The sequence below is a fragment of the Mobula hypostoma genome, chromosome 7 (assembly GCF_963921235.1).
Source record: "Mobula hypostoma chromosome 7, sMobHyp1.1, whole genome shotgun sequence".
Classification (NCBI taxonomy): domain Eukaryota; kingdom Metazoa; phylum Chordata; class Chondrichthyes; order Myliobatiformes; family Myliobatidae; genus Mobula; species Mobula hypostoma.
This window is the reverse complement of record NC_086103.1, coordinates 114,143,155-114,157,605: the sequence shown is the minus strand read 5'-3', so window position 1 is coordinate 114,157,605 and position 14,451 is coordinate 114,143,155. Positions and strand designations below refer to the sequence as shown.

Here is a 14,451-nt window from a genome sequence, read left to right as displayed (position 1 = left end):
AAAAACATCAGCTCTCTCCCTCCCCCTCCTGCCACTGGCACCAGCAAAAAGCAGTGGCCACTCTCCCCCCACCCTGTAAGCAATAGCAAAGCCCCCAAAGAGATCGTGATCTAGAGTCCATCCAAAACTGCCCATCCCAACACTTCAGACAGGCTCTCTCCCTCATCAGCAACAACAACAAGGAGACCAGGAGACCAGCAGATCACTGTTCTGATGTTTCAATCTTCCACCTTGTTTCTCCGAGTCCCCCTGACTTGAGCGATGGTGTCTCACTCGCCATCAAAAGAGGAGAGAGAGGATTGCTTGAGTATAGGGGCCTTCTTCTGACGGCAACGCACACCGCCTGCTGTCTCAATGTTTCGGTCTCCAGCTTGCCGACATCGGCAATGAACTGGTCGTCCGTGGGCTGCATCCCGAAGGTGCACGTCTTCTAGGCTGCATCTGGAGATACCGAAACGCCAGGCCAAGTCCGAAAATGAGAACCCATCGCTCGTGCAGAACTGTAGTTCGAGCTACAGCTGTGCATCAGGGATTCCGACAGAACCCCAGACACCTTGGAAAGAAAAGAGAGACATGAGAAAAGACAAATAAGCTGGTTCACGGATGAACTGGAAGAAGTCACCTAGGTCTGCAAAATCCTCTGGTGCCATCTTTTCTAGCTCCTCCTAAAATGGGGCTTAGGAGATTGTCTTGTTGGCAGCCTGCACGGATCCGGTGGGCCAAATTGCATACTTATTATAAAAAATATGTCTTAACTATGGGTTTGTGCTCTGCATTTACGTTAGTTAAGTGGGCAACTGCTGGTGAGTTTGGGGGATTCTTTCTCCAGGTAAGTGTTTTCTTTAGACTTTGTCCCTGTCCTTTCTCTTTTCTCTAATATTTTCAAACCTCATTCTTAATGTCTCACCATGCTCCTCCTGTTATCAGCCTAATTGTCCATGCAATCTATCTCCTCTCAAATTCACTAATTAATACTTTGGGACATGTGGGGTAGAATACAGGAGGTCCTTCAATAAGTCAGGCCATCATTTAATGTAACATTTCCTGACATGCATTTACTGAAATCTGCCAGTGAACCTGCAGTTGCATATTCTCCTTGTGATGTGTGTTTCTGCCATGTGCTTGTTTCCTCTCATCCTACAGATATGCTGGTTAGCTGAATGCCATTCTGAAACTGAAACTGCCATTGCCTTGGGAGCAACTTACTACCTTCATTGAATATATTTACTAACGAGTCTTGAATTAGCTTTTCTTTTGTAGGACTTGTCACATGTTTAACAGAAGATGAATAAACAATACTTAACTCTTTCCATTGCTAAAGCTGTTTAATGATTAACCAGTCAAAATTGTAGCTATCAAAATTATATGCCCTTCTTGAAACAGGGCTGATAGTGGTGAGATGTGTGTGGAACCCGACTGTTTATCTTCCGTGAAGTAAGCAAATAGGTAAATGGTGAAGACCATGGGTGAAAGTTTTTGAAAGGCTTGGAGGGAAAAGTGCCACTTGCAAATTAGGAAAGCATTTCTTGACTTAAGTTAGAAGAATGTGGAACCAAGCAACGAGTGTAGCAATGAGCTGGAAAATGGAGACAAAGCCTTGATACTACCTTTGATTGAAGTGCGAAGACTCAGAAGGATAAAGACAGAGTCAATTGATGTCAATAGAGTGTATTTGTGATTGTATCCACGTCAATGCTGTGAAAAAGGATATAACCACTAATCTCATGTCATGAATTAGGATTTCTAATTCTCTAACTTTTGGCTGTGGTGTCCCAAAATTGGGCATTTTCTCTTCTTTTTGTTTTTTGAGATGGTATTGTTGAAACAACCGGCCACAGACATAGCTGTCGCGCTGAGCTCCTGCTCAGAGGGAGGGTCTTTCCACCTGGTGACCTCAGGACAGCACCGTTCCACTGTCAACTGATTGCCAAGAACAATGGAGAATGGCTTCTTCAAAAACTGGAATGATGGAGTGAAGGCTATGAAATCACAATGAAGTTTCAACAGGGCCCTGAAGAGTTGGGTGATGATGTATAAAGAGTAAAAAGAGAGGCGAGAGTAAATATTGGAATGATACTGGAGAGGTTATAATGGGTGACAAAGAAAAGGCAGATGAATGTAATAAGTATTTTGCTTCAGTCTTCAATATGGAAGACACTAGCAGTATGTCAGGAATTCAAGAGTGAGCGGGCAAAAGTGAGTGCAGTTGCTATAACTAAAGAGAAAGTGCTTGGGAATTGCAGGGTCTGGAGGTAGATAAGTCACCTGGACCAGATGGATTACACCCCAGGGTTTGGAATTAGTAGCATTGGAAAAAAAAATACTACTATTTACAGCAATGATTAGTGAGGCACAGAGAAATCTGTCTTTACTGACAAGTACCTTTATTGTTTAAACTAGTAAGTTTGTGAATTCATACACTAGTTACCTTGTGTGCACACTCACAAGGTATTTCTGACTCTCCTGAATAGTCAAAGAACAGCAAAGGTATTACCCAGGCAAGAGAGTTTACGCTGGCCGGGCATTCCTCGTTGTCCTGATTCACTCACCACGTTTCACACAGGGTTGCTTACACTTGTATCTGTGATGGTTATTCTTCGAAGTTACCACCACCAACATACACGAAGCATCAATTTTTATATCCATTCCTTATCAATTTAAATATCGCATTCCAGTGTCATTTGCCACAGGTCATGTGTCTGTCCTTTAACAATGTTATAGGCTCTGCTCCAAGCCAGCATCCATTTATTGCCCTCTTCCCATCAAGTGACAATCGCTAACTTATGGCTGTTTGTTCTCAATCAGCAATGAGCTCGAATCACTTCAGGCAGGCATCATCCCCAACATTCACAAACTTGCATGTTATAGCCAACCAAAGAACATCTTATTTGGAAATGATCTCCAGTCCATCAGATTACCTGAAGAATCATTGTGTCTTCTTTAAAACATTGATCAAGCCCAGCATGTCAAGCTCACAAAATGGAGAATAGACGTCTTCACAAAATGGCAGCTTCCATCCCCAAGCATGCGGCAAAAACAAAGACAATTAGTCCTGATGAAGGGTCTCGGCCTGAAACGTCGACTGCACCTCTTCCTACAGATGCTGCGTGGCCTGCTGCGTTCACCAGCAACTTTGATGTGTGTTGCTTGAATTTCCAGCATCTGCAGAATTCCTGTTGTTTGACAATTAGTCTGTCTGTTTCCACTGCCCTTGATTCATTTGAATTCACTGATTTGTAGATTGTCATTCTTTCTGGCCAACCGTAGAGATCATCCAAGAATCACTATATTCTGGAATGGTTCTTGAGGACTAGAAAATTGCAGATGTCACTCCACTCTTTAAGAAGGAGGTGAGGCAGAAGAAAGGAAACTATAGGCCAGTTAGCCTGACTTCAGTGGTTGAAAAAAGATGTTGGAGTCCACTTGGAAAAGAGATGAAAAGGAATTTCTTCAGCCAGAGGGTGGGGAACTTGTGGACTTTATTGCCACAGTGGGCTGTGTGAGGCCAAGTCATTAAATATATTTAAAGTGGTGGTTGGTAGGTTCTTGATTAGTCAGGACATTAAAAATTATGAGAAGAAGGCAGGAGAATGGGGTTGAGATAGATAATAAATCAGTCATAATGGAATGGCAGAGCAGACACAATGGCCCAAATGGCCTAATTTTGCTCCTATACTTTATGGTCTGAAGAACTCCATATGCTAGAAATTCAGAACAAAAATTGAGAATGCTTGAAAACTTCCAATGGGTCAACCAGCTTTAGTACAGAGGGAAACCATCTGGAAAGACCTTCATTGTAATTGTAAAGTGAGAAGCAAGTATGAGAGGAAGAGAGTGAGGTGGAAAGAAGAGAGAAAACCTGAATGCCTTAAGACAGCAGAGATGCCTATCGACATGAGAAATGTATCTCCTCTCCACCCAGTCGTCATCAACAATTCTACAGGTAGCACCATTTCAACGTTCATGTTCCTGGGCGTTATTATTTCACATGACTTCATGGAGAATCGTATCTCCTTCATTAACAAAAAGGCTTGGCAGTTGTTAAAACTCCATTTTTCCCAGTTCTGGTGCAGTTCTACACTGTCATCATAGAGACCATTCTTACAGTATTCACTACTGGTCTGGTTTGGTGCAGCAACATTTCCAATTACAATGAACTGTCAGGTCAGCAGAAAAACTCCTTGGCTGCAGTCTACCGTCACTAGAGGATTTGTATGCATCCAGGACAAAAGTAGACAGATGGAATCATTGCAGACACTACCCACCTGCAAACTGCCTTTTGTAAAAGCTTCCTCTTGAAAACACTTATAGAGCGACTTAAAAAAAATCACGACATTTTAATAGTCTTTAGCTCCAGGCAGTTCGCCCAATCAATCATTCTGTTTAGCCCCACCCTCACTGACCTCTATCTATTACCTCAACACTGCACCACACTGTAAACACATTAATCCACTGATTACATTGTAATTGCACATTTTATTTCATATCCGTACTTTGACCTCCAACTTGTTTTATATAATTCTTTATTCATTATCATCGTTGAAATTTGTTTTTTGTTCTATGTTACCTCAACACACTACGGCAAATTCCTAAAATATTTAAATGTATATGGCGAGGAAAGCCGTTAGAGAGCGAGGAGCAGCCCGATGTGTGGACAATTTAAGTGCTGGGCAAGATGCAAAAGGCCAGGGTGTTGGGATCTAAGATGAGGGATGGGTCGGTTCTGCTCACTGCCTTGCGATGTTTACTGAGGTCTGCACTGACCTGAGGCCTGTGGCCTGCACCAGGTGCAGTGATGCCTAGCTTTATGTCTTTCATAAAACTTCAGTTCTGACTGAAATTTGCTTACATTTATTGTTTGCATAATTTTTTTGTTCTCTCTGTGCATTGGGTGTTTGACGGTCTTTTTTAAATGGGTTCTTTTGTGGTTTCTTAGCTTTGTGGCTGCCTGGAAGGAGACTACTCTCAAGGTTGTATAATGTATGCACACTTTGATAATAAATGTACTTTGAACTTTGATCCTTGTGATGGATCAAAGGTAGCTTGCACAGCACCCACCCAAGCTGTTTTACCCTATGTAGACCACAACCACATCGTGAGTGGAGCACAGTTAACTGGAAGAAGTGCAGCTGAATTACTGCTTCACCTGGAAGGAGTGTGTGGCTCCTTGGCTGCAGTGGGAAGGGAAGAGTTTAAAGGACAGACTTCACTTGAGCAGCAGAGTGCTTGATGAAGACAGGGAAATCGATCAGGGAGCATTGGAGGAAGTGATCCTTTTTCTGGCACTGGGATGGAAGGAGAAATTGTAATACCATTGTAGAAAGCATGGAGGATGATGCACTGAATGTGGGGGCTGATGGGACAGAAGGTGTGAATGAGGAATCCTGTCCTTTTTCTGGCTGAGAGATTGTGTAAGAGCAGAGTTGTGGAAATCAGCAGGGACATAGTTGAGAGCCCTGCCAACTATGATGCAGGGAAAGATCAGTGAAGGAAAAAATAGACATTTTCATGGCTCTGGGTTGGACATCTCATCATCAGCACAGATACAGTGATGGAGAAACTGAGCAATGGAATTGAGTTTTTAGAACATAGAACAGTACAGCACAGTACAGGCCCTTCGTCCCACAATGTTGTGTCGACCCTTAAACCCTGCCTCCAATATAACCCACCACCTTAAATTCCTCCATATACCTGTTCAGTAGTCTCTTAAATTTCACTAGTGTATCTGCCTCCACCACTGACCCAGGCAGTGCATTCCACGCACCAACCACTCTCTGAGTAAAAAAATCTTCCTCTAATATCCCCCTTGAACTTCCCACCCCTTACCCTAAAGCCATGTGCACATGCGCCGGTCGTGCATGCAGCCTGTTACAGCCGTTCTGACTAGTTTTCTTACTTTTTTCTTCTTACTTTTTTAATTTACGTTATTTGTTGTATTTTTTTTCACGGTAACATATTGACGCTGCACCCTCTCTAACATGCTGGTGGAGAGAGTTTTATTTGGGTTTTTAGCGCTGGAAATAGTTACATTCCAACACGTCTCATTAGCGGGGCAGCAGTATGGTCGCATTGTTTATTCCAGGGACCAGCTGATTGCGCTTATGCCGGCCGGTTTAGCAAGCAGAGCGGCGGACACCCCGGCTGAAATCTGGAAGAAAACACACAGAGGATGCAGAGGAGGATCACAAAGACGAGGAAAGAGGACCGGGTCGAGACAACAGAGACTTATGGAGAAGAGGAGTTCGGTGGGTAATAAAATGGATGAGTTGACGGCACTAGCCAGGAGTCAGAGAACATTACGGGAGTGCAGTGTTACGTGTTTTACTGAAACGGGGCTGCACGAGGACACACCCGACCAAAACTTCTCCATGGAGGGCTTCCGGACCGTTTGGGCTGACCGGAAGTGCACTGAGAGCGGTAAGCGTAAAGGAGTTGGGGGCTTGCTGTTCTGGTTAACAACGGATGGTGCAATCCTGGTCATATTACAATCAAGGAACGTGTTTGTAGTCCAGATATTGAACTTTTTGCTGTTGGACTTCGGCCATATTCCACCGAGATACAACACTGGGTGTAATAGGAGGTTGTGCCTGCCTGTGGCCATCGAACCTTGCAGCTCCTCCCGTGGAGGGTCAGACACCCTGAGCCAATAGGCTGGTCCTGGACTTATTTCCATCTGGCATAGTTTGCATATGTTGTTTGATTGTTTGTGGTTTTTGTATTGCTATATTTATGCTCTGTTCTTGGTTGGTGCAGCTGTAACGAAACCCAATTTCTCTTGGGATTAATAAAGTATATCTATCTATCTATATCCTCTTGTATTGAGCAGTGGTGCCCTGGGGAAGAGGCACTGGCTGTCCACTCTATCTATTCCTCTTAATATCTTGTATACCTCTATCATGTCTCCTCTTATCCTCCTCTTCAGAGAGTAAAGCCCTAGCTCCCTTAATCTCTGATCATAATGCATACGCTCTAAACCAGGCAGCATCCTGGTAAATCTCCTCTGTACCTTTCCAATGCTTCCACATCCTTCTTATAGTGAGGCGACCAGAATTGGACACAGTACTCCGAGTGTGGCCTAACCAGAGTTTTATAGAGCTGCATCATTACCCCGCGACTATTAAACTCTATCCCTCGACTTATGAAAGCTAACACCCCATAAGCTTTCTTAACTACCCTATCTACCTGTGAGGCAACTTTCGGGGATCTGTGGACATGTACCCCCAGATCCCTCTGCTCCTCCACACTACCAAGTATCCTGCCATTTACTTTGTACTCTGCCTTGGAGTTTGTCCTTCCAAAGTGTACCACCTCACACTTCTCCGGGTTGAACTCCATCTGCCACTTCTCAGCCCACTTCTGCATTCTACCAATGTCTCTCTACAATCTTCGACAATCCTGTACACTATCCACAACACCACCAACCTTTGTGTCGTCTGCAAATTTGCCAACCCAGGAAGCTGTTGGGGTCAGTGGGATTAAAATGCATATTGGTGACCAATCTATTCCCTGAGATAGAGATAGAAATATCAAAAAACTGAATAGAAATCTTATATATGGACCAAGTGACACTGTGGAAATTGACAGCATGGAATTTAATGTTCTTTAAGCACTGAAAATAGTGCAATGCTTTCATTGATGTTACAAAGAAAAGGATGAGGGAGGGGGCCTGAATAACTGTGCTGTGTATAATAAAACAGGTAATCATAATGTGACATTGGGCCCACGAGATCTGTTCTACAGTTGTCCTAATTAACAAGTTGTATCTTGCATAGGCTGTATAGATGCTCCCCAGATTATGAATGACCCGACTTACAGATATCCAATTTTATACAAATTCCCCAACATATTATTCAAGAATTTTTTAAGTTGCTTGTAATAATAATAAAATATTTCATGGTATTCATTAACGACTGGATACAGTATAATTTAATGTAATTATGGCTGGTGTTAGGGTGATTCCCGGGGTCTGCCTGTACACTGTTCTGTAGTGTATTTCTATATTATCATTGCCTTTTGCTGCGTTGCAAATCCATTCAAAGAGTTTTTAATAATTTCCAATTCACAAGTTTTATCTGTGAATCAGCATGCTTACTAAATTTCATTTTCCCCACATTAGTAATAAATGTCAAACTTTATCCAAGATGTTTGGCTGTCCTTTGTCTTCCATTTTGACATTTAGAATTTTGCATAATACCTTTCTATGCATTTTTGGGTAATCTACAAATGTAATGTTGATTTTAAGCATATTCTTCATGGTTATTTATTGCACATGTTCATTAAATTTCTGGAAATTATTCTAACCCTTACATACTAAATCCATTTTTACAGCTCAGTCTTTTAAAGAATTTGCACAACTCCTTCATACTGTTGAAGAGGAACGAAGAAGATTGGTGAGAATTACTTTTATCTTAAAATTGTTATTGCAACATGACCATAGACATATAGCTAGAAGGATGATTTGAGGGTGTAAAACAAACATTAGTCATTGAAAAGTTCCTCAGATCTGAAAGACGTGTTCTGCATGAATGTATTTTTGGGGGCATACTATTTGCTAAGCAGTTAAAAGATGTGGATTTGGCATACATGAACACAAACTTGCGTTTAATGATGGCAGCAGGTTTGTAGCAAGGAAATGGCAAACTGATGTAATTGTGCAAAGTTGTTGGGGACGTGGATAAACAGATAAAGAGCAATGGGGATGATATAATGCAGGTAAAAATATTGAAGAATTATAGTAAACTGTAAGAGATTAGCTCTATTGTGTGGGGAAGTGAAAAGAAAACATGAGACATTTAAGATGATAAAAAGAATTAAATGAAAGCGCAAATGTATACTTAAGCTACTTATTATTAGATATGGTAAATACTTTCATATAAACATGACAGGTCTGTTAAGTAACAAATAATAATAGGATTCAACTCAGCTGAATCTCTAAGCACAGGTTTAGTTCTGTCTTTTGACTTACAGAATATCCATTCAAAGTATATTTTTAAGACAGAATTATACTGATAAGCATGATTTTTGGTAAATGAGCACTCCCAAGTAGTACCAATACCACCTTCTTTAGCAAGATGTGCTCGAAAGTTTAATACAGTGGATTTGCGGTTAATTTGGACAACGACTTATCTGGGACAACTCTTGAGAAACAAAACTAATTCAGAAAATACCTGGATTCCCTTCGTTTACTTGGGACACTGTGCTGCTTAACTGGGACAGGATACTGTTGCCGAATAGTTTCTAACTAGTGTTAATTGAGTGCACTTGTGGTCGTTAGACACTGCACCATACTTAGAGCGAACTGTTTTTATATAGTGTCAATTGCATGTGTTCAAAAAGCAGTGATTTGTGCCACTGATAGTTAGCGAGAAATATGACAATTTGGAACTGTTTTGCTAACCGCAGTTTTAATTATTGAGGCTTGGAGATGGTAGGAATGGCTGGGAGTGAAAATGAAACGATTTCCCTACTTCAACAAGTTAGGGACTACGAAGAATTTGAAGGTATCAACAATCATCTTGAATGTTACGATAAAAAAAAGATTTGGTGCATGCAATCATCAAAAACATTGTATGAAGGCAGTCTATTATCAATACTAGGTGTTTACGCTGACTTTGTTCATTTATAGTCAAATCAAAACAATATGGCAGCATGCACTGGATGAATTGCTCCTTTGATAAATATTAGGGACTAATACACAGTTTTATAGTACTCTAGTGTTCTAATTTGTTCTGTATTTCCTTTAAATACATAAATTGTTAGACAGCCAAGTTGGAACTTTTTTGCTGTTTAACTATTTCCTTTTCTTTTCAATTCTTTTTATTGTTATATTGGACAAAAAAATAACGAGTACATTGAAGTAACAACACTTACAATGTCTCAAAAAAGACATTATCTTAAAGATTGAAAACAAAATTTGTGATAACAAAAAAAACCTACTGAGCAGAAAAGTGAGAAAAAAAAGAGAACCCATTAGGTGTACAATCCCGGAGTCGTGCGTCATACAAAAAGCTTCTAAAAATAAACATCAAACTGCCAGCAAGAAAAGAAAATATACTCAAAAAATTTACAATTAGATCATGGAAAAATTATATCAATGAGCTCAAATGATAATAACGAGTAAATGAGCCCCATCTTTTCTCAAAATCAAATAAAGGTTCAAAGGTTCGACTTCTAATTTTCTCCAAACTAAGACATAGCATCACTTGAGAGAACCATTGTGACAAAGTGGGAGCTGATGTATCCTTCCACTTCAGCAAAATGGCCCTCCTAGCTATCAATGTAACAAATGCAATAACATGTTGGTCAGACACAGAAATACCATGAATATTTTGAGGAATTATTCCAAAAAGCACCGTTAATTTATTAGGTTGTGGATTAATTTTAAGTGCTTTAGAAATTGTTGAAAAAAACAACTTCCAGAACTGTTCCAATATAGAACAAGACCAAAACATATGTGTCAGTGTAGCTATCTCAGTTTTACATCTATCACAATCACTATCAACATTAGAAAAGGTTTTAGAGAGTCTCTCCTTCGTCAAATGTTAATGATGTACAATTTTAAATTGAATCAATGAATGGCTAGCACAAATTGAAGAAGAGTTAACCAACTTCAAAATCCGCATCCAATCCTCTGTCATAAAAGTCAAATTAAGTTCCTTTTCCCAATCCTGTTTAATCTTAGATAAAGGACGCTTATCCCATTGTAATAATAAATTATAAATTCTTCCAATAGAACCCTTGATCGAAGGATTTATACTCATAATAGTATCTAACAGGTCAGCCTCCAATTTTTTTTACAAAAATACTTAATTAATTTTCCTTTTCAACTATTTCCATTAAATGTCGGCTAATTGGGGTAGCTGTTTAAGTGGGCCAATATATACTGGCCCCCATGTGTCCCAATTAACTGGAAACTACTGTATTTCTAACTTCGATTACTTGGAGAGTCATCGGCTATACAAGCAAATCAGAACAAATACTGTTCCAACAGCACAGCTCTATTTTATTAACTTCCTGAGCTACCATGAGTCATGTTTCAGGATGTTTCAAAAATTAATGCCAGCCTCGCATGATTTAAGATATGACGATTGTTAAATCAGTGGTACGGAATAAACAGCACCTGGACGAAGGCTGATAGAAGGTGACTTGCAATGATTCTGGCTAATATAAACTGTGTAAGAGAAATCCTTATAATTCACACTTCTGAAAATTAATAATGTTCAGCACTGTTTTCCCTATAGAAGCTGAAGTTAGTGTAAACAATCAGGAGCACCATTGGAGATAAGCAAATCTCCAACAATCCTTAAAATTAGTCACATTTCTGCAATTAAAAGAAGTGAGCTTCCTGGAACATTAGCATCATCTGCAAACTGAGGACAATAGTACATGTTTTCAGTTGATCACTGTAAGATCAGTAATGATCAAATATATGTCTATGCTGTATGTAATTAGCATTGATACCTATTTCATGGTTTAAGTATTAGCATCATGAAGTGCATTTGAACGGATGTTGACTAGGATATTGAAAACTTGTGTGCTTGGCAGAATTTCAAATCTTTGTGGTTAAGAATGTGCACAATAATTCTTTTTGGACTCAAATAGACTAGTTTTCTATCATTTATCAAAATCCTATCTGCCTAGATGTTGGGTTTTGAGTTTGCATACGTATTTACAATTAATTATTAGTTGTAGGTGAAAGGGTAAAGTCAAGATGTCACGATACTAGCCAGTAGTTCAAGCAACTACAAGGAACACAATTCCTCTCCGTAAACGATGGCTGGTAATATGTACCAATAGCAAGAACCATCTTGTGCAGCTGTTATTTCAAAGTAATCTGAGCAGTTTGCCTTAGACGTTTGTGGTCCATAATATGCTCCACCCAAGTCTGAGCAGTTTGCCTTAGATGTTTGCGGTCCTTAATGTGCTCCACCCAAATCATTTCCAGGGGCAATATACCTCGCGTGTTTGGAGTGAGCATTTATAATTTATTGAAATACATCAAAAGCAAAAAGTACAATGTTGGCATTTGTACTACTAGAATACATTCAACAGATATTCTGTGGATTGACATTAGTAAACTCTCTAATGCCAATTCAAAAGAACCACAGATTCGTAATACCAATTGAACCTGAGACCATAAAAAGCCAACACTGTTACTTCTACAAACATGCATGAAATGAAACTTCCTTTGACCCCCAAGCGTATCCTGCAAACTTTTAAAACTTAAAAAAAATATATTAAATGTTAATAAAACTGAGTTAATTGCATAGTTGCCTAATGGAATTTTCTTTTAGTTAAATACGATACTATGTAATGAAATCTTCCAGAAATGTGTATCATTGAATCAATTATAGACCATGAAGAAGCCCACAGCCATTGTTGTCAAGTGAAAAAGGAGCATTTTAAATTTGGTGATCCACCCACTCTCATTTTCATAAGTTGACTGAAACTTGTAGACGTGAACTAAATAGTATTCTGTAATCAATATGTTAATTTTATTTCATTGTAGTGCACATCCTAGCTTTTGATCCCTGTGTCTTTTGTGTTCTGCTCAAACTGGTAATAATTATACCTGTGCATAAGTGTAGTATGACAAGCTGCCTACCTCATGCAAAGTAAATCACTACCTCAGCCTCACATGTGACTTTAGCACTGTGGTACTTCATTGGGCCAAAAATAACTATTATTGGAAGATTACCGATGAAGTTAAATGAATTATTGAAACAAATAATGTGATAAATCTACAGGTGCTAAAAGGGGTGATGTGCATAATGTCTTACTCTGAGAACTTTGAAATTACTATTTTTATTCCCAGTCTCAGATAAGAAATGGAGATCACTGTCTGGTATTACTGTATACTTCTAAGCCATTAGTATTGTCTTAATGGCAATTTGTAACTGACTGTTGCATCCTCTGTTCCTTGGGTTTGCAGATATTGGCAGGAAAGCCCCCTGCTGATTACTGACTGAATCTCCTTAGTTGTAAACAATTTTGAAGAACCATGACTGTAGCAAGGGCAGAGATGTTCAATGTGTATAAGTTCTATTGCCCTCTCAGGGTGATATACAAAGCTATGTGGTGAATTAAACACCTACTCAAAAATCACCCGAGTCGGAAGCTTCCTTCAGGGTTTTTGATGAATTCTCACATGTGAAAATGTGAAAAGGTTAAGTAAAATATGTATTAAGTTCAATACAGGACAATCACGCACTTTAATATACTAATACCGTCGATTATTCTCACGGTCGGTTTTAATCAAGATAATACACACACGTAACACTCCATAACTGTGCCATGTAAACAGGAGTAACCTTATGGCGCAACGATATCTTAGTAGAGATAAATGTAATAAATCTACTAAATGTTTACTGGTACTAACAAAACTGAAGACTCACAGATGTTGCTGTTTCAAGGGCGTATAAAAGAGAAGATAGAGATGGATGTCTTTCCACCATGTGGTTCAAATTGAAATCCAAAATAACCCGCGCAGGAAATGGTGTAAAAACAGCCAACACTCAGGAAATGATGTTCATCCAAAACAAACTGCGTCTCTAGGGACTTAGCTAATGGGAGGAGCAGGTTCCCACAAATATACCATCTTCTACAATGACAGAGCCCAGAGTGCGAACACAAAATGTATGCTTGAAATAACTCAACCATCTTCAGCTGCGAATGCCAGCTATTCTGCTTGGCCAGACCCTGAGGTCCCCACCCTTATAATTGACAATGAGTGTCCTATTTGCTTTACTCTTTGACATATTTGGAATCAGCCATGGGTACTAGTACTATTCAGGTCGTGGTGCTCCAGAACTGCTATTTGTATCCTTATTTGTCCCGCAGCAGTAGACTACAATACTCACACTTCTTCAGACCTGTCTTGTTTCACCAAAATTAGAATAAATCTAACACTGCTCCCAACCCTCAGTGACGTAAATGGAAGTGTGATCAACAGTATCTTGAACCAATACTATTTTGTCTGGCCGCATCAAGACTGCTTGTTTGCAGACTTCCCCAAAGCCCTGGCAAAAGCATGTTAAATTGATTTCTGTAAAGTAAGTTCAGAGCAGATGGTTTTGGCATAAGGTGTAGCATTAACTAATAGTCACTGGATATTGGAGGGAAACTCTCTCAAACATGGCTCATTGTTTGGCTTTTGGAGGCACTTTATACCGTATTTGCATGATATCCTTGGTATCTGCAGCTCAAGATCTATCAATTCTATAAAATCTGAACTGCATGTATTTACTGATCATTTGCATAGTATTTGTTTAATTTCAAAATGTTTTATTGAGATAATCCATGAGTTTATGGTGCTACCACCTTAAGCAGTCTCTTTTGGTTGGAGTTGACTTGCTTCCAGTACATTTCAGTGGGTTCTGAGTGGCCGATAATGCTTGTGTGGGATCTGTAGACCCTACCATATTGGGGTAGGAGGAATTTGACAGAGCTGGT

The 14,451-nt window shown here is 39.7% G+C and overlaps 1 protein-coding gene across 3 annotated transcripts in view; it reads left to right on the top strand.

Moving 5' to 3' along the window:
- Positions 1-14,451, top strand: part of arhgap42a (Rho GTPase activating protein 42a) — a 307,232-nt gene that overhangs the window by 128,791 nt on the left and 163,990 nt on the right. For all 3 annotated transcript variants that reach the window (XM_063053810.1, XM_063053809.1, XM_063053808.1), the window contains exon 3: positions 8,329-8,390. In XM_063053810.1, coding sequence (XP_062909880.1) covers positions 8,329-8,390 — 62 coding nt within the window. The remainder of the gene's footprint in view (positions 1-8,328; positions 8,391-14,451) is intronic.